The sequence below is a fragment of the Ranitomeya variabilis genome, chromosome 3 (genome assembly GCF_051348905.1).
Source record: "Ranitomeya variabilis isolate aRanVar5 chromosome 3, aRanVar5.hap1, whole genome shotgun sequence".
Taxonomy (NCBI): domain Eukaryota; kingdom Metazoa; phylum Chordata; class Amphibia; order Anura; family Dendrobatidae; genus Ranitomeya; species Ranitomeya variabilis.
This window is the reverse complement of record NC_135234.1, coordinates 110,069,852-110,091,157: the sequence shown is the minus strand read 5'-3', so window position 1 is coordinate 110,091,157 and position 21,306 is coordinate 110,069,852. Positions and strand designations below refer to the sequence as shown.

Here is a 21,306-nt window from a genome sequence, read left to right as displayed (position 1 = left end):
GCGCTATCATGATCCCCTTCTTTTAGTAATGTCCACCATCATGATCCCTTCCTGTAGTAATGTCCGATCCTGCTCCCCTTCTTGTAGTAATGTGCCCCATCATGATCCCCTTCTTTTAGTAATGTGCCCCATTATGACCCCCTTCTTGAAGTAATTTCCCCCATCATGATCCCCTTCCTTTAGTAATGTGCCCCATCATGATATCCTTTTAGTACTGTGCCCCATCATGATCCCTTTTTGTAGTAATGTCCCCCCGTCATGATCCCCTTCATGTAGCAATGTGCCCCATCATGATCCCCTTCTTTTAGTACTGTGCCTCATCTGAATCCTCTTCTTTTAGTACTGTGCCCCATCATGATCCTTCTTTTAGTAATGTGCCCCATCATGATCCCCTTCTTTTAGTACTGTACCCCGTCATGATCCCCTTCTTTTAGAAATTTGCCCCATCATGATCCCCTTCATGTAGAAATGTGCCCCATCACTCTTGGCCGCTGTATGGTTAGAAATAAAAAGGAAAAAAAAATTCATACCTTCTTGCTCTCGCTCCACTGCTCATCTGTCTTCTGGCATTTCCCGCGCGTCTCCGGCACAAGACGGCATGACGTCATTTGATGGTGCTGAGTGTAATGACGCTCTTCGTCTCTCCTAGGCCGCATTCAATGTCCTCTTTGGAAAGACCATGAAAATTAGTACTAAATAAAAATTCCTGTACTTTGAGAACCATAAATCGGATTTAAAAAACAAAACAAAAGAAAATAAGACATGTAATACTCTGAGAAAACGAAAAATAATTTTGATAAAAAGAGAACGAGGTCTCAAAGTATTGGCTCACATTTGAAGACCCCTTTAATTAAATTATAAACCTTTTTATTAACCATTTGTAAAAGTACTAATAACATACAAGACACACACTTAAAATGTGACAAATTAAATAGATAATCCTGGGATACCTTCTGTTTAATACCATACCTGCCTAAGGCTAGGTTCACATTGCGTTATGGCTGTACGTTAAACGGACTACGTTACACCGCGGCATAACGCGGTGTAACGTAGTCTGTTAACGCCGCCATTGAAAGCAATGTCGGACGCATCGCTTGCGCACGCCCACAATGGGTGTGCGCTAGGCGATGTGCCGTCATTGAGTGACGGACCCGAGACGCGGGCTGCAGCGTTTCTGGGTCCGTCACTGCTAGGGCAGATAGAGCTAGCAGATGCTCCATCTGCGCTAGCGCTGTGCCAAAGTCGGAACTTGCGTTAGCGCAGTCCGCTAGCGTATGCGCTGAACGTACTGCACTAAAGCAATGTGAACCTAGCCTAACAGCGGAGGTTGCCACCCTTATTATATACAATGGCGGCCCCGCTCCTTGGCATCTGTCCCTTAATTCCCTAGTATTCATTGCTAGTTTAATCATCAATATACACTCACCGGCCACTTTATTAGGTACACCTGTCCAACTTCTTGTTAACACTTAATTTCTAATCAGCCAATCACATGGCGGCAACTCAGTGCATTTAGGCATGTAGACATGGTCAAGACAATCTCCTGCAGTTCAAACCGAGCATCAGTATGGGGAAGAAAGGTGATTTGAGTGCCTTTGAACGTGGCATGGTTGTTGGTGCCAGAAGGGCTGGTCTGAGTATTTCAGAAACTTCTGATCTACTGGGATTTTCACGCACAACCATCTCTAGGGTTTACAGAGAATGGTCCGAAAAAGAAAAAAAATCCAGTGAGCGGCAGTTCTGTGGGCGGAAATGCCTTGTTGATGCCAGAGGTCAGAGGAGAATGGGCAGACTGGTTCGAGCTGATAGAAAGGCAACAGTGACTCAAATCGCCACCCGTTACAACCAAGGTAGGCCTAAGAGCATCTCTGAACGCACAGTGCGTCGAACTTTGAGGCAGATGGGCTACAGCAGCAGAAGACCACACCGGGTACCACTCCTTTCAGCTAAGAACGGGAAACTGAGGCTACAATTTGTACAAGCTCATCGAAATTGGACAGTAGAAGATTGGAAAAACGTTGCTTGGTCTGATGAGTCTCGATTTCTGCTGCGACACTCGGATGGTAGGGTCAGAATTTGGCGTAAACAACATGAAAGCATGGATCCATCCTGCCTTGTATGGAGCATCTTTGGGATGTGCAGCCGACAAATCTGCGGCAACTGTGTGATGCCATCATGTCAATATGGACCAAAATCTCTGAGGAATGCTTCCAGCACCTTGTTGAATCTATGCCACGAAGAATTGAGGCAGTTCTGAAGGCAAAAGGGGGTCCAACCCGTTACTAGCATGGTGTACCTAATAAAGTGGCCGGTGAGTGTATAGTGTCACAATAATTATATTGTATAGATTTTAGTATGTTCCACCAAATACACAAACATATAGACAAGTAGGAACAAAAGGGGCCACAAACAAATAGCGCTGTATAGATTTATGAACTGAGAAATGCTCCACCACATAAACAAGTAAACATCAGCCGATTGGAGCAAGAGAAGGGAATCATAAAAAAATTGGAAGGAGAATAAACCCTGGTGTCTTAGACAATAATTAAGCCAGATAGTTTAGATTGAATGTACTAATAATTCCTATTTTGTCCTAATATCTGGATCTCTGCCTAAACAGCTGAGGTTGGCACCCTCTGTAGGCGGGAATGGCGCAACCGCTACATGATGGCTGTCCCTAGGATGTCGCGCATTACCCTTAATATGAAAATATAAAATGTATGCAGTACCGATACATATAACTTGTAAAGCGACCAGGTTATGTCCTTAATTGCATATGCATTAAAATGTCAGTGTCATGATACTCTTGTCATGAAGATTGCAGAAGGGCAAATGTTGCCCCTATCTTCAAAAAGGGAAAGAATACGGAACCAGTAAATTACAGGCCAGTGAGCCTTGTATACCAGGAAAGATCTTTGAACAAATTATTAAACAGCATAGCATGTATGTAAGTACTTGGATAAGAATACAGTAATTAACCGGAGCCAGCATGGGTTTGTAGCAAACAAGTCATGCCAGACTAATCTAATTTCTTTCTATGATGGAATCACTGACTGGGTTGATCAGGGAAATGTGGTAGATATAGTATATCTCAACTTCAGCAAAGCATTTGATAAAGTACCTCATGCCATCCTTATTGAAAAAATGATGGGAGTATGGGATTAATAAGGCTACGGTTAAAGTTAGTCAACAACAGTGATGGTAGCATTGTCGGTATATTTTCAATATATATATATATATATATATATATATATATATATATATATATATATATATATATATATATATATATATATATATATATATATATATATATATATTTTCTAGCTCCTTTTGATATATACGTGAATAAGAATATATAGTGGCCAGTGACTGTCACACTAGTAACCAGTATTCACAATGTTGAATGTATTTCCAATCCCTCTATAGACACTAAGTGGCTAGGTGTCAAAAAATCAAGCCAGCATTGTGGCCGTAAGTACAGGCATGTAATGCATGGAACAGTTAAACACAGTGGTACCATACCTTGAGTAAGACACCGCAAAGATTCAGGCTCCGTGTACGTGCGGCCGCCTCAAGAACTCGCCACCTCTCGTGGCAGCCTGTTCCACTCATTGATCCCCCTCACTGTCAAATGTTTTTTCTAATGTCATCCCATTGCTTCTAGTCTTTCCATGTGCAAATGAGAATAAAGCTCATCCCTCTCAGCTTTATCGGGAAGAAATCATTATTGGGGACTTGAACTAGCCTGATATAAATTGTGGAGCAGAAAACATCAGGTCCAGCAAAGGAAACAGGTTTTTGACAATATAAAGAGTTATCTTTCACAACAGGGTTCAGGATCCAACAGCGGGGTCACTTCTCAAGCTTATTTTAACCAATAGAATAGACAGAATATCAAATGTATGGGTTGGGGGGACACCTGGATAATAGTGATCGATCACAAAATAATAATTATTTACTTATCCTTTAATAAGATTATAGTAGAGGGGCTTCAAGGACATTACACTTCAGGAAGGCAAATTTCAATTGGAAAAGAGATGATCTAAGAGCGATAAACTGGGGTGATGTCCTTGACAATAAAAGTACTCAAAGCAAATGGGAATTTTTATAAACCTGCGCCCAACATATGCTCAATTGGAATAAACAGGTTGGATATAGTAGAAAGCGAATTTGGCTGAATGGAGCTTTAAGGGGCACAATAAATGACATATAGGAAGCGTTGTAGAAGCAAGAGATAAATCAAGGTAGCACAATTGAGACAGAGACTCACTGATAGAGAAAGTAAGTAATGTGAAAATATTCTTAGACTATGTAAAAAGTAGGAGACTCAAAAATAATCTGGGTGGAATGAGGGAAGTGGGTGAGGGAAAAGCAATTCTACGAAATGCCTCCTTCTCTACTGTGTGTACACAAGAAATCGCATGAATTCTATAAATTCTCCATGAATTCTATAAATTTTCCATGAAATGTCACCTGCATAACTCAGCAGGTAGTACGGTGCTGCCTGAAAATCACCAGGCCTGGATGGCATACACCCCAGAGAAGAGTGCGCAAAACGTACAGACTCTAGATGTGCAAAGCTGGTAATAATAATAATAATCTTTATTTATATAGCGCCAACATATTCCGCAGCGCTTTACAGTTTAACAGTTTCAAACACAACAGTCATGGGTAACAATGTTAACAATACAGTAATAAAGCAAAATAAGACGACCCTGCCCATGAGAGCTTACAATCTACAATGAGGTGGGGGAGATACAAAGCACAGGTGTGTATTTACAATGATGTATTTACAGTGATGGTCCAGCCATCTTCAGGGGGTGGGGGATAGATGGAGATAGTGAATGGGCTACACACACACAAACATAAAATGGCTTTGATTAGTTAATGTGGTAGGCCGCTCTGAATAAATGTGTTTTGAGCGAGCGCCTAAAACTATGCAAGTTGTGGATGGTCCTAATATCTTGGGGTAGAGCATTCCAGAGGATTGGCGCAGCACGGGAGAAGTCTTGAGTCGGGAGTGGGAGGTACGGATAAGTGCAGAGGTTAGTCGAAAGTCATTTGCAGAGTGCAGAGGTCGGCTAGGCCGATAGACAGAAATGAGGGAGGAGATGTATGGGGGTGCCGCACTGTGGAGAGCTTTGTGGGTGAGAACAAGCGCTTTGAATTGTATCCTGTAATGAATGGGCAGCCAGTGGAATAACTGGCGAAGAGCGGATGCATCTGAGTAACGATTAGCCAGATGGACAACCCTGGCTGGACAACCCTGGCTGCCGCATTAAGGATAGACTGGAGAGGGGAAAGTCGAGTAAGGCTGCTTTCACACTAGCGTCGGTACGGGGCCGTCGCGCTGCGTCGGCCCGACGTACCGACGCATACTGTGCAAAAAATGCCCGACGTGGGCAGCGGAAGCTTTCGCTGCCCCATTGCAAGGTCCGGGGAGGAGGGGGCAGAGTTTCGGCCGCGCACGCGCGGTCGAAAATGGCGGTCTCGACGCACAAAAAAAGTTACATGCAATGCGTCGCTAATAAAAGTCTATGGAGAAAAAACGCATCCTGCGGGCAACTTTGCAGGATGCGTTTTTTATCCACAACGACGCATTGCGACGTGCAGTGCATGACGCTAGTGTAAAAGTAGCCTAAGGGGGAGGCCAATTAATAGAGCATTGCAGTAGTCCAGGCGGGAGTGGATTAGGGCGACAGTGAGGGTTTTTGTTGTCTCCATGGTGAGAAAAGGGCGGATTCTAGAGATGTTCTTTAGGTGTAAGCGGCACGAGCGGGCAAGAGATTGTATGTGGGAGGTGAAGGAAAGATCGGAGTCAAACATGACACCCAGACAGCGCGCCTGCTGCCGGGGTGTTATTATGGTGCCACCCACGGAGAGGGAAATGTCAGATTTAGGGAGGTTAGTAGATGGTGGGAGCAGAAGAAGTTCAGTTTTGGAGAGGTTGAGTTTCAGATAGAGAGCGGACATGATGTTGGAGACTGCAGACAGACAGTCAGTGGCGTTCTGTAGTACAGTGGGAGTTAGGTCAGGGGATGGTGTGTATAGTTGTGTGTCGTCGGCATAAAGATGGTACTGAAAGCCAAATCTGCTGATGGTCTGTCCAATTGGGGCTGTGTAGAGGGAGAGTAGTCTGGTAGTGACATACCGCAAGTAACATGAAGCAGTAATTGCAGTGAAAGGTGGTCTTACAAAGTATTGACTCCAGGGAGGCTGAATACAAATGCACTTCACAATTTTCAGATTTATATTTTTACAATATTTAGAAAACAATGTATCAATTTCTTTACACTGCAAAAATTCATGATACTATGTGTTAGTATATTATATAAAATCCCAATAAAATACATTTAAAGAAGTTGTCCACTACTTGAACAACTTCTTCACATACCCCTCACTTGACCCCATAAAATAATAAAGCTTATACTCGCCTCCTGCGCCGTTCCCGCGGTATCTGCATTCGCTCTCCCCCGGGCTGTCATGAGGTGATGTGACATGTGAGCCTGGCTCCCAATCAGCGCTGGCGTCACTGTCTTCGCCTCCTGTTGAATTGAGCAGGAAGAGGAAGTCAGAGTTCAGCTGCAGCCCTGTCTTCCTCTTCATGGTGGATTTCTCCAAAGGCGCAGACAGTGATGCCAGCTCTGATTGGGCGCCGGGGTCACGTGTCACAATACCGCACAAGAGCCCCGGGGATAGCGAGTGGCGACACCATGGGAACAGCATCGCCATGGGAGGGGAGTATAGGCTTTATTATTTTATGGGGGCCAGACATTTTGATCAAGAAGGGGTTGTCCTAGTAGTAGACAACCATTTTAAGTTTGTGGGTGTAATGTGAAAAAATTGGAAAAGTTCATGTAGTATGAACACTTTTCAAGGCAGTGTAGGCGACAACTGTGACAAGAAATGATCTTAAATCAGAATCACAGACACTGATTCTTTACTGTAACAGCAGTGAGAATATGGAGCCTTCTTCTACTTAGTGTTGTAAATTTTATTCAAGTTCAAGCAGGGCCTGGATGGCTTTCTGCGGAATATAACGTTGCAGGCTATATGGGTTCTAGAGTCTGTGATGAAACGTTAATCCAGAGAACTAGCCTAATTGGTGTTTGCGGAATTTTCCCCTAATATGGGGCAATTAACATCTGCCTCATGGTGTTTTTGCCTTCCTCTGGATTAGCATGTTAAAGTATACACTGAACTTAAGGAACTTGTGCCTTCTTTCCACCTAAGAACTGAACTGTATACTGCAATACTGAAGTATTGTGGCATGTAGTACAGGGGACTAAGATAAAAGGGAATGAAATGAAAAAATTGAAAAATATAAAAAAAAATAAATAAAAAAAATAAAATAAATAAATGTGAAAATTCTCTCCAGAGGTAAGAGTTTACTAATTGCAGTAGTGTTGTATTAAATCATATCTTTACTGCAATTTAGGCTGAGCAAATGGAACAGAAACCGAAAAAGGATGCGGATGCCAACTCTCATCGTAATCCCACCGAGGATTCCACCCGAATGGAGGTCTGGATCCACCCGACACGAGGAGGGGGTCCCAGCAGCAGCAGCCCTGGGAGTGATGGCGTTGAAAGTCTTAGCCCAAGTGATGTGAGTATTGATTATTGTATCCTGTGCACTTACATGTATTCTATATTTTTATTTTTTGCATCCTTAAAGTTAACCAGTCGCTATAAATCTGTGATACCAGTGCCTGTAGTTGCACCCACCATGCAATGTCACCTTTCCAAAGTGTCAAGCCAGAAAAGATGAAATCTGATGTCGTCATATGATCTGATCCCTCTCGGCATCTCTGAGATCTAGAGTCACAGACTGCGTCACTTTCCAGAGTTACTGACTGGCCAGGAACGTGTCTGTGACTTCGTGAAACCAGGAACGTTCTTTTTAGCCCTCTGACCATTGAGATGTTTAGTGAATATTGTTGTTTCTGATACTTACAACTCTATAGCCGTGTTCACACCTAGTGTAGATGCTGTGTTTTGTTTTTTTCTATTGCTTTTCATCTGCATGTTTTCTGCAGGTGTCGACCCTAAACTACACGATAAGAATCTTCTCTGGTTATTGTTGTTTTTCGGCATTTTCCCCCTTATTTGATGAGGTTTTTATTGCAGATTTGAATCTGTGTTTTTTATAGTACAGAAAAGCTTTGATTCTGCACTTTTTTTTTTTTGTAGATGTGTTTTTTCCAGGCTCTCCATAGAAGCCTATAGATAAAAATACACCACAGTTGAACAGCATCTTTAGATCTACACAGGGCAAGATTTTTCATGACATCACGTCCACTTTGCTTGGATCGTGAAATGCAGAAGATATTCTGCCCAAAAAAACTCAGCAGGAAAAATCCAACACATTTTCACTATATGTGAACATGGCAATAGCTCCATTAATTCCACAGCACTTTACAGACATCATCATCCTAGGACTAATTCTTAGTCTACCAGAGATTTATTTTTTAAATATCACTGTGTGACCTCATTAGTCTTACTAAATAAAAGTAGATTATTTTTATTATTATTATTATTATTATTTTTTTTTAATGCGGCTCTCACGGTACTATTGTAGTATTTCACAGCTCTGATCTTGTGTAAAGGTTAGTGCAGTTTGTATCTTTGGCCACCGGGTGGTGCCGTGTTCCTCTGTGGACGGCTGTGCCTGATCTCTGCATGGCCGCTACTACAGTCGGGTCGTAAGAGAATTATACACAGTTATTGCTTAATATTGTCTGCCGGATCTGAGATCCACAGCAAGGTAAGCTCAGGCCCTTGTAGGGGGGGATTGCACTACAAGAAGACACATTTAGTTTAAAAATTCTCTGGATAGTTTTAGCAGACAAACGTGTTAATATGCAAATTAGGCGCTTGTAAAATTGTGGGTGGGCTGCTGCGCAATCCATACCATCATGCATCCCATAGTTTTGGGGTGTTTAAAAAAAAAAAAAAAAAAAAGTCAGATCATCAAATCTCCTATTCTTTCTGTGCAGATTATTTTTGGCCATAAGTGTAAGTAACAGGTCTATCCGGGGGGCTCTGCACGGCTACTTCTCCCGTTTCTTGCCGGAGTTGCTTGCAGCATTGGTGCCCATATTTATTTACAAGCTGCGGCCGGTTGCCAGGCAGCCATAAGCCTGATTGCGTGTGTGCTGGTTTGCTTTTAGAGGAACTACAGAGTAGAGGAAATAAGGTGCCCTGTTTCGTTGTAGCTGGTTAAAGCCGAAAACCACTTTCCCAGCGTCTGTGCGAGTGCGACGTGACTTCCACCATGCGCAGGGCCTGGTGTGACTCACCAGAGCATACCCACTTCCTCTTCCATCCACCGTGCCATGTCCCCCTACACTGACCTCGATGTGACTTATTACGTGAGCCTCAAACCTGACCATAGCACAGCTGCTCAGCTGATGAAAGCGCACACACTGCTCACTGCAAGCAAGTTCTCACCAAACCAATGCAAAAGCTTTTTCTATTTTTTTTTCTGCATTGAAGTTGAGGTTCAAAATAGCCGTCTCGGGTCCTAAGGTGTAAGAACTGTGTCACCGATAGGGCGCATACATGTATGGGCGCATACATGTATGGCAGATTCCTTGCGGAAACATATGTCGAAAATCTATCCCAAACCTGATGCAGATAAATGGGACAGGAGGGGAAATGTCAGCACCAAGTGTGCACCGTGTGACCTTCTCATCTCAGCTGCTCAGTGTGATGATTATGCAGAGTCAAAATACCAGTCCCTTTTGCTTAGTTTATTGTTTTAATTGTAAACAAACAATAATTGACTTATTTTTTTAATATTTTCTTTTTTTCTTTTCTAATTTTAACTACTAACATTAATTTGGTTAGTACCACTCACTTTTGGACGCTATCACAGGTGCCAATCGGCAGATCCACGCACGGTCTAGAACAGATACTTAGCACTTGTTTTACCTGTAGATGTCGGTCATCTTCACAGTGAAATGCACATTTTTTGGTTATATGGTTTGAAGACCTTTTTTTACCTTTATGGACTAGAAGTGTATGTACATGTACATTAGGGTATATGCACATGTTCAGGATTGTTCAAGAATATGCTGCAAATACTGGAGTGTTGGCAGAAATAACACTGCATAGAATACTACATTTTTGATTATTTTTTGTGTGGTTTTGTGCGGTTTTTTAATGCATTTTTTATCCCATTTTATTCATGAGATTTTAGGAAACTGATTCATTTTTCTGGCACATAAAATGCAGTGTGTGAACATACCCTTTGGCATATCTACTTGACATGACCCTCCACCCTGGGACTGAAAAGTGACTATACGTTTCTAATATAGTCTCACTACCCAGTGCTCCCCTTCGTGTCTCCCGCTGCCTCCTCTTCTTGGTTTACTGTTCCCCCTGCATCCAAGATGGCTGCTGCTGGACATGTGGGTGCATTGGTCTAAACCTTACCTATCTTGCTTTTTCTGTTCTATGAAACAGGAAATCCTCAGAGGTCTGCTTCATGCTGCTCATTCATTTTCCATTACCACTGCTGTGGCAGTCTTGCAAACCGGGAGGGCACCAGGTAGGCAGACTATATATGAGAAATGTATATTCACTAGTGATGAGCAAACGTGTTTTGATAAGGTGTTATCTGAGCATGCTCGTATGCTTAAAGAGTGTCTTCGGCATGCTAGAAAAATATAGTCAAGTCCCCGCAGCTTCATGTCTCGCGGATGATTGACAGCCGCAACACATGCAGGGATTGCCTAACAAATGTTTTGCGGCTGTCGAACAGCAGCGGGGACTCAAACATATTTTTCGAGCATGTGGAAGACAGTGTTTGCACACGGCATGCTCAGATAACGCCTTACGTTCGCTCATCACTAATATTCACCTTTCAGTCCTAGGCTGCCATCCTACACAGCAAAAGGGCATCACTCCTTAAGACCCCTTTATTTGTCTCACATGAATGTGCGCTGCATCTGGGGAGATTGGGGATTTTAGCTTTTTATGTAAGGTCGGGCCCATTAATGATTCGATAGTTTTGAAGGCTTTTTGTGATTTCTTCACATACGCTGTTGGTGACCACGATGTAATATGTTGTCTGTATGATGTGCACACACAAGCTACACGTCGTCATTATGTAGGCATTCTTCCCCTACACTATGTTTACTGATTTTTTTACCTAACGGAAGCCTTTGAGCAGCCTTTTTCCGGGTGTCTTGTGTTTAGTTGTTTTTGCTCTCCCTCCCCCTGGATGTCCATTCTGTGTCCCTCTCTGCTGGATGTATCCTGGATTCCCAGGGATCCTTACATCTCAGCTGCCTCTCTTCCTCTCGCTTTTCGTGTTGGAGGCTTAAAGCAGACTCTGGCTTGAGAAAGAGCAGATACAGAAATTTACGTCCAAAACTCAAGTATTGAAATTTCATCTTAAGACACAATTTCTTCCCGGGGCCGCTGCGCACAATCCTTCCCTTATTTGGTGCCTTGTGCCTGCATGTAGGATTGTGCAGGTGTCAGACCGCAGGCGTGGCCCAAGGGGGTGGCTGCTTTTTAGCGTCTGTAACACCCCTACTATGTCAGGGCATCAATTGATTTCTTTTAGCCCTTGGTAAAGTTCTAGCCTAATACTATTTACTTAGTATATAAATCACAAAGATGTTATGTTGATGGCAGCTCACCTTCATCAATTAATAATACAGTTATTAATAAATCCTGTGAAAATAGTCATCTTATGAGCTTCCCTTAAACCGCTTCACGGCATCCGCGCGCCACAGAAGATGCATTCCCACAAACCGCCAGTGCAGAGCCAGCTTGATTATCAGCTGATGTCCGCTAGATATCATAGCTGACCCCCTGCAGAAACACCCAGGATCTGTGCTTGTGCCGATCGCTGGCATTTAACTCCTCTGCTGCTGCCAATAGTGACAGCGACATTGATTGGCATATCAGAGGGAGGAAGCTCCCTCTCTGCTCCAATCAGCAGTTGCGATCGCGTTGTGCCAGTGCTCTCCATAGTGAACCTGAACCGAAAGATGGCCGCGGTGCCACCCATACGGTGGCCTGTAAGCTCCTGCCCAGAGTATGAGCTGACATGCCCTCCTGCCTATGTGCGATGCACAGATCCAATGCCCTCCATTGCAGAATATTAAATTGGCGATCAGTGCAGGGAAAGTTAATGTCTCATCCTGGGGCAAGGAAAAAAGGAAAAAATAAAGTTTATAAAAAAAAAAAAGACGAAGAAACAAAAATAAACAAAGTACCCATATTTGGGATCGTCGTGTCCGGAACGACCCGATCTATAAATCTGTCCCAGTAGTTAACCCCTTCAGTGAACACTGTGGGGAAAAAAAGTCAAAAGTTGCTTTTTCATCATACTGTCATGCAAAAAGTGGAATAAAATGTTACCAAAAATGTAAATGTAACTAAAAATAGTATAGCTGAAAATATTATCTTGTCCTGCAAAAAAACAAACTGTCATGCAGCTCAATCAGTGGAGAAATAAAAAAGCTATAGCTCTCGGAATATAGCGATGCACAAACCATTTTTTTTCTAATAAAATTGTTTGTATTGTGTAAAAGCAGCAAAATATAAAAACAAGACAAATCTGATATCAGTGTAGTTGCTCCGACCTGAAGAATAAAGTCGTTTAATCACTTATACCATACGAGAAACGGTGTAAAAAATAAATCCAATTCTTGATGTACTATTGATTTGTTAATTCTGCCTCCCAAAGATCGCATTAAGGCTCGGCTCACATTTATCCTGCGCTCTGTGCTGAGCGCTTACACGGGGCTTTCTGTGTAAATCCCTGAAATACGTGATTCAGACTGAGCCCCTGGCGGAAGATTCCCTATAATGAGGCGCACTGGATGTTGTCTGACCTACGATGCGGCGTGGTCAGTCTTTGGAAGTGGTACCTTAAAAAAAAAAAAAAAAAATGGTTTTGTAAATTTTGTTTGAAAAATGAGAAATAGTTGATAGTTTTAACCCTTCTAACTTACTAACAAAAAAGGTTAAAAAAGATGGTGATGTAAAGTAGAGATGTGGCAATTGTTATTAACTTTTGTGTGGTACAATTTCCTGGTTTAAGCCCATAAAAATTAAAAATTGTGAAATTTTCACCAAATTTCTGAAATTTTCACGAATGAACACAAAAATATTGAGCTAAATTTACCACTACTATAAAGTATAATGTGTCATTTAAAAAAAAAAGTTTCAGAATCACTGGGATATGTTGAAACGTTTTAGAGTTATTAGCTCATAGAGTGACAGTGGTCAGAATTGAAGAAATTGGCTTGGTCAGGAAGGTGAAAGCAGACTACGGGGTGAAGGGTTAAAGAGGTTGTCCCGCAATATAAAATTGATGCTTCTAGTCTTAGGGTAGTCCATCATTATTAGATTAATGTGGACGAGACAAGAGTTGGGCACACACAAGCTCTGGGTGAAATGGCTGCAGCTCTCCAACTGCGCTGATTCCTTAATTTTTAGCAGCAGGTGTTGATTTTGGAGGGAATCTGTCACCAGGTTTTTACTACCTCATCTGAGAGCAGCATAATGTTGGAAAAGAAACCTTGATTCCTACAATGTGTCACTTAGTTTACTGGGTGCAGAGTTCTTAGACGTAGCCTGTGGCAGAGCTCAGAAAAATGACCCCCAGCCCTCATCTTTCTGTGTACATTGTTATTGACTTACTAGCAGGGCTGTGGAGTCGGAGTTGTGAAGTCAGTGTCCATTTTGGTGGAGTCGTTATAAAATGGTCCGACTCCTAAAATATATAATACATTGGGTATAGTAGTAGAATGCAGAATGTTATGAAATGTCCTATAAATGTCTGTTGTGTTCCTGATCTAAGAATCTCAGCTTTTGGTTGAGATGAATCTGTGCTGCACTTTATAGACATGCTCAGTAGTGGGGCAGTGCTTCGGAGTCGTGGATTTGGAGTTGGAAGTCAGGGAAATTGAGGAGTCGGTCTGCGTCGGTGGTTTTGACTTACCGACTCCCCAGCTCTGCTTACTAGTGAACTGCTTGTCCTACGGGGTCGATGCATGAGCATCAGTCTGGGCTGTGATTTTTTTTCCTGGTGATAAAACCTTCATTGTATGGAAACAGCACGCAGCCTAATAAGTGACACATTCCTGAAAATCTCTGTGCCTCACCTGCTACCTCATGCTGTCCTCAGATTACATAGCAGAAACCTGCTAACAGATTCCCTTTGAAACTCGATCCCATTGATTTGAGTGGACAGATCTGTAATGATCTCTAATATTATGCAAAGGAATGAGCTGCACCTGGTAAGGAATGGATAGGATACATAAAGCACAGGAGATCCTTGCTTCTTCAAACTGCTGATTGGTGGATAGGTCTGGAGTCAAATCTCAGTGATCTACTTTTGTTGGCTAATCTTGAAGGATTGTACCAAGTTTGGAAGTTATCGCCTAGACATAGGATGAAGGCTAACTTCCTGTTTGCTGTGGCTGTGACTGCTGTGACCCCTTTGATCCTGAGATCGGGGCTCTGCAGCCCCCTGTCTGAATGGATCTGAGGTCGAGCATGTACAGCTCGGCTCTATGCTTACCCTATGATACTGCCAGAGATAGCCGCGTGCTGAACTCTGAAGAACGGGTTCCAGTGGTCTGAGCACCAGCGATCTTTAAAGGGAACCTGTTACCCCCCAGGCGTTTGCAACTAAAAGAGCCATCTTGTGCAGCACTAATGCTGCATTCTGACAAGGTGGCTCTTTTAGTTCTTGTTCCTGGCACTGCTGCGATGATCGCTTTTGAAATTTGTCCCTCATACCTGTGAAATCGTCCAGGCGGCAGGTCTTTCCCCCTAATCCAGACTCCTCACATCCGTCACTCATGGCCTCTCTTGCTGCTGGGCGCCGCCTCCTCTTCCTTCAGTAGCGTCCCTGGCGCCTACGCTGTTATTTTTTTTTCCGGGCATGCACAGTTGTGCTGCCCTTCGAACTTAGAGCACAGGCGTCGGGGACGCTAATGAAGGAAGAGAAGGCGGCGACTGGCGCACAGAGGCCCTGAGTGACGGCTGTGGTGCGTCTGGATTAGGGGGAAAGACCTGCCCCCCGGACGATTTCACAAGTATGAGGCACAAATTTCAAAAGCGATTATTGCAGCAGTGCCAGGGACCCGAACTAAAAGAGCCACCTTGTCAGAATGCAGCATTAGTGCTGCACAAGTGGCTCTTTTAGTTACAAACGCCTGAGGGAGGTGACAGGTTCCCTTTAAGGTATCCCCTATATTATGGTGCATTCAAACTTGTACATCCCTATTAAAGAATCATTCCAGCATTTTGTTTTTTTTTATTTTACTTCTTGAGTGATGTCCCTAATCTAAGTTCCCTGCCCCTAGTATACTTACCAGTCGCTGTCGTGGTCTTCTTTTTTCGGCGCCACTCCAGTCATTTTCTGCAGCTTGTGACCAGCTGGTTCGCTCCAGTGTTTGTTGGGCAAGTCCGAATTCACAACTCAGTGTAAGTCAATGAGAGCCAGGACGAGGCCTGAACGAAGCTCTCGTAGACTTACATCTGGAGCTTGTGACTCTGACAACCAGCCATTCAAAGGTTGTGATCACAAGATGGCGGCCCGGGACCAGAGAGGCACTGGGAACAGCTGAAGACAGCAGCTGGTGAGTTTAATACTAGTGACAGGGAACTTAGATTAGCGGCACCACTCCAGTGCTGAAATAAAAGGAAAAGCCTGCAGTGGAGCTTTAGGGCTCGGCCTGTAGTTTTATAGCACCAGATAATACCTTGCATTTAGGCCAACACAACATAGCGGTCATAAATGCAAGGTATTGTCTACCTTGCATTTATGACCGCTATGTTGTGTTGGCCTTTCCCTCAGCCTGAGGATAGAAGAGCAGCTAAATATCTGTAGGCCGGCAGGTAGCACTCTTTACTATAGAACATGTACATATATATGTGACTGATTTCTCTTCTATGTCTGGTAAGGGTCTTTATATTTTTTTTCTGCTGGCTCCTTCTGTTTTCTTTGTTATTAGACACTGTTTTACCAGCCGGCAGAGGGTGTTGTTGTAAGGCGGGCTGCAGATTCTGCTCCTTAGAATGGCATGTGCCCATCCCAGCATGTGTGTGAGATTTAGGGCATGTCATTCATTTCCCATCCACAGCCATTCGCCCCCACATCCCCAGGCCAGGTTATTTCAGCACCCGGGACTCCACTCCTTTCCCAGAATGTCGAAGGTTTTATTGTTTTGTCTTTTTTTTTTTTTTTTTCATTTTTTTTTTCTTTCCCATGCAGCTGAACAAACGCTTCCTGCTCAGCTTCCTGCATGCCCAGGGGAAGCTCTTCACCAGGATTGGGTAAGTGTGCTGGATCTGTGTCTCATTTTCCGACATTATGCATCTCTCTGGAATGTCAGCCTCTTTGCAGCCAAGCTGTGTTTATAGCAGAGGGCTCGATGGGTGAAGCGCCCTCACTACTCCCCTGACATCACTGCGGAGTGATGTTCTCAGCTGGATGTGGGGATGATGGGCCGCAGACCCAAGTATGACCAGCCATGAGTGTGTCCGTCCCTAGACAAGCATCATTCATCCTGCATATCTGCACATCTCACATCTCTGGGGCCTGGCTTAGAGATCATGTCACCAGGCCTCCTCCTCTCACAGCTATCGGGTTTCTATTAAATAGACATTAAAACAAAACATCTAGGTCTTTGTGATGCCACAATATTAAATCCCCTCTTATGGTTCCTTTAATACCTTGCATGGCATCTGCCTTGAGCTTCACCAGGGTGTAATATAAATGTATGCCCTCAGCATGTGTTTGCTTGCCTGACTTTTTTATTTATTTTTTTATACAAGTTGCTGTTAATATGTAAAGAAGCAGGCAAAACCTTTTTCCCCATTAGATCATATTGGTTTAGCTTTAAAAAAAATCACATTAGACCATTTTAAAAAGGAACCTGACAGTAGGTCCGGCTTATAATTCTGTAATGGGTTCACATTACGTTTACAGCAGCCCATTCAACACATACGGTAACGGGCTGCTGTAAACGCAAGTGCCGGTATGTCAGCGCGCTAGCGCAGATAGAGCATCTGCTAGCTCCATCTGCGCTAGCAGTGACTGACCCGGAAACGCTGAAGCCCGCGTCTCGGTGTCCGTCACTCAATGACGGCACATCCCTAGCGCACGCCCATTGTGGGCGTACACTAGCGATGCGTCCGATATTGGAGTCAATGGCGGCGTTAAACAGACTACGTTACACCGCGTTATGCCGCTGTGTAACGTAGTCCATCTAACGGACGCCACTAACGTAATGTGAACCCAGTCAGTCCAGACCACTTCACGCTGCATTAACCAACAGAAACCAATGCTCTGCGTATTAATAGATATCAAAGATGCCTTTGTGGGTTCAGACTGTTGCACCAAGAACATATTTGTCTGCACTGTTTTACCCCTTTATGCCAGATCAGTCTTGACACTGAGCTGGACAGAAAAAAAATGTTGCATACAGCATTTCTCAGTTCAGTTATGGCCACCGAGCCAGTGCTCAAAGAGCATAACCTTGTCATCAGGAGCAATGAAACTGGCCAGACGCTACTAAGTGAGCCCTGCTGATGTGTAAGGGACCATTTGATGTGTAAGGAACCATCTGAAAGAGCAGTAGCTAGATATTAAAAGGAATCTAAGAGCAGCATGACATTGGAGCGGAGTCCAGCGATGTGTCACTTGTGGTCTGCTCTATTGCAGATCTGTCACTGCTCTGAATGCTGAGCTCTGTATAACCCGCACATACAACTGTTTGGCAGCTTTCTGTGTACACTGTACATTGGGAGAGAACCGCTGATCATTAGTAAGGTCAGGGTTACACAAAGCAGTTGACTAAGAGGCACAAGACGCCTAGTCCTGTACACTGATTTTTATTGAAATGGCAACAGACAGCCATAGGTGACCAATGGAATCGGGGTCTCTATTTGTACCTGGTGACCGTTTCCCTTTAAATACATGTATCATAATATTCTGAAAAAAAGAGAAAGGAGAGCACCTCCAAAAGTCATAAGTTGATCTCAAGCAGCTAGTCAAAAATTTATATAACTGAACATGAGGTTCTTAGTTTAACATTCTGATCAGACTGTATGAAGCCCACTGCCACGTCACGGCAAACCTCGTATGGGTCCTACCGCCCTAACGGAGCGGAGCCATGCGCCGACCATCGCCACAGCGGCAATGCTCCAGCAGGGCAGACGGCCCGGTGCCCCACAGCACCCATCTGATATTGATTACCTATTCTAAGTATGTTATCCATAGTATGCTGTCAGTCCTTTCAAAATCGTTGTGCCAAGTTAGCAAGTTATCACCTATCTGTAGGATACTTGATAATGTGCTAATTGTGGGGTGTCCCAAAACTGTCTCTGCCACAGCCCATTTAAGTAGAATGGCGGCTAAGCGTGCCCACCACAACTTCATTGACGGCCTGTGGAGCTGTCGGAGATAGCGGCGCACTCTGCTTCTATGGTTAGGTGATGACTGTACATGTGCACTTGGTACCACCCCTGTAATTGGGTACGTGTGGCACTTCTGTTCAAGTGAAATGGGCAGTGTTGATTTTTTTGTCCATTTTTAGGCTCTTGTAATTAATAGAGGATACTTTTAAAATACCTTGAATTAGTAATGTTTCTTGTTTCCCGCCTTGAATATATTCCTCTAAAAGCAAAATGGGTTATATGTAAGCTGGATTTCTGTTTTTCCCAATTAAAGTTTGTCACTCAAATTCCAGAAGATTTGGATTTCAGGAGTTTGGGAAAGCAGTGTGACAACTCTTGAGACTTTTACTGATGGCCATGTTTGTGGGGAACCGCTGTTCACTGCTTACCTTTTTTTTTTTAACTTTGTTTTTTTTTTTGCAGGATGGAAACTTTCCATGTTGTAGCAGAAAAACTTCTTAAGGAATTTAAAGCCCTTCTGCAGCACAGCCCATCTCCCATTGGCAGCACCAGGATGTTGCAGCTTATGGCTATTAATATGTTTGCTGTGAACAATTCTCAGATCAAAGGTAAGAAATAAATGTTTGTAAGTATATATTATAGCAAAATACACAAAATTCATTAAACTCATTTTTATTAAAGATTATACAACATAACAAGGTTACATAATAGAATAAAGGAATTTCTCAATGCTCTTTAATACTGTCTGGCAAATTTAAGCCTACCCATAACATACCATGAGTCTAGTATATGTCAGCCACCAAATATCACATACTTAATTCATGAGAGAATATCACCTAGAGACTAATGCGAATCAAAGAAGAATCAAACCAAGGCTTCCATTGTCTATTTTTATATAACACCCTCTCATAGTAAGCTGCAGTTTATACCATATTAACCCAATGTCCAATCCACAGGGGTTTTCTATCCATCCACCTCATGGTGATAGCCTTGCTAGCCAAAATCAATGTTTCCCTGAGAATAGTGCGAGGGTGGTGAGGACAAGTCTCCTCATGTATATGGGCATACAGGTAAAAGAAATGTTAAACTAGTCCTACCTGTATTCCTCATATTAGCGGTCTCGTTGCCCGGCGCTGGCTCAGAGCGACTACAGACTGCTGCTGCCGGCGATTCTGCTGCTGCACATTCACGGATCAGCTCTTCCTCTCCCGGGCTGCTCTGTTGACAAGGCAAGATTGCAGACGTTGATGGGACATGGCTGCTGATGTCATGCTGATTGACGGCCGGCTCCCTGCAGTTAGGCAACAGAGAGCTAGCTATCAATCAGCATAACATCGGCAGACATGCTTTGTCAATGGAGCACAGCGAAAGAGAAAGAGCTGCTCTGTCAATGTAACTTCAATGGAAGCTGCAGAATCATCAGCAGGAGTGGTCTAAGAGTTGCGAATAATCCCTACAGGGGTTGTCTCATAATAAAAATGTTATCCCTATAATCCCATCCTCCTGCACTTGTATTCAGTTTTCCAATGACGTTCAATTTGAATCCAACCCTTTATGCCTTGTGCCGGCTCAGATATGATATCATTCCAGATATAATGTTCAGGGTTAGTCTAAGCTACATTTGTGCTCTGCTTGCACCAGAATAGCCAATCCGCACATGCTCAGTACAACTGTGGCTCATCCCGACCTCTAAATGTGAGCTGGCAAAAGTCATGATGGGCGATTTTAAATGGTACGTCAAAAGAAGAAGAATGCATCTGACAGCGGGATGTCTTGTACCTTACAGCAGCATTGATTAGTTGGAGTTTTTCTCTTTTATATATAAATTAGAAAAATGTTTGTTCAGTTGCAATAGGTTAAATGGATTGTCCGGCCTTAAACTAAAAGTCTGCAGTCACTCTATGTGAGAATCCTCACTTCCCGCCCACTGCATGCTGTGAGGATTCTCTTGTGCCGTGAATCGCGGTCATGTGACCTCAAATATGTGATATTCATATTCCCGGCTAAATTTGGGCTAGAATAGCGTGGCCTCACTCAATGCAAGTGTATTGAGTGAGGCTGCGCCCATTTAGATGGAAAGTGGCTGGGAGTACTGCCGCTGCCAGCACCGAAGAATCCTCACAAAGCACTCAGTGCGTACAATGTGAGAATTCACAAGTACAGAGATTCGTAGCCTTCAAGCTCTCCAGTAGCTCATGGCATTCATGGATCTGACCTAGTTTTCTTCTTACATTTGGCATATATACTGAGCAGTCGCCTGCTGTTTACAGTAACATGGCCATAGGCCCATCTTTGTCCGAGACAATAAAAAAACTCTCTTTTAGCCTATGTCAGCGCACTGTGTCTGCCTAACTTTTTTTAATTGTGTAGAAAAGCAGGCTTCACTTACATACATCAGTGTAGTATTGTGACCATAGCCTTACACCAAGGGTCATCCTGTCTGTTTGAGAGGAGGAGCAGGGCACCCCGTGAGGACAGGGTGATCTGACCATGCCAGTCCACCTCACAGCTCTGCAGCCGGGGGGACATAACCTGGGACAGCTAGTTACAATGAGGGTCCCACTGACTTTTCCGTGGCAGATAACGTGTTACCTACATTATTGTGTTGTTTTTGTCTTAGTATAATACATGCATTTTAGAACGTAAGGAAAAGAGTTTCAGACATTTTACATATAGTATAGTGTGTGTGTATATGTATGTGTATATGTATGTGTGTATGTACATACACAAAGTCATGGCCAAAAGTGATGGCAGTCTTGAAATTGTTCCAGAGAATGAAGTATTTCTCCCAGAAAATTATTGCAGTTACTCCTGTTTTATTATACATATGTTTATTTCCTTTGTGTATATTGGAATAACGCACACAAAAAAAACAAAGGGAAGAAGCTAAATTTGATACAAAGCAGC

At 43.3% G+C, this 21,306-nt stretch overlaps 1 protein-coding gene across 3 annotated transcripts in view; it reads left to right on the top strand.

Moving 5' to 3' along the window:
* Window positions 1-21,306, top strand: part of SMG6 (SMG6 nonsense mediated mRNA decay factor) — a 296,441-nt gene that overhangs the window by 24,382 nt on the left and 250,753 nt on the right. For all 3 annotated transcript variants that reach the window (XM_077294490.1, XM_077294489.1, XM_077294491.1), the window contains exons 8-10: window positions 7,442-7,609; window positions 16,253-16,314; window positions 18,862-19,007. In XM_077294490.1, coding sequence (XP_077150605.1) covers window positions 7,442-7,609; window positions 16,253-16,314; window positions 18,862-19,007 — 376 coding nt within the window. The remainder of the gene's footprint in view (window positions 1-7,441; window positions 7,610-16,252; window positions 16,315-18,861; window positions 19,008-21,306) is intronic.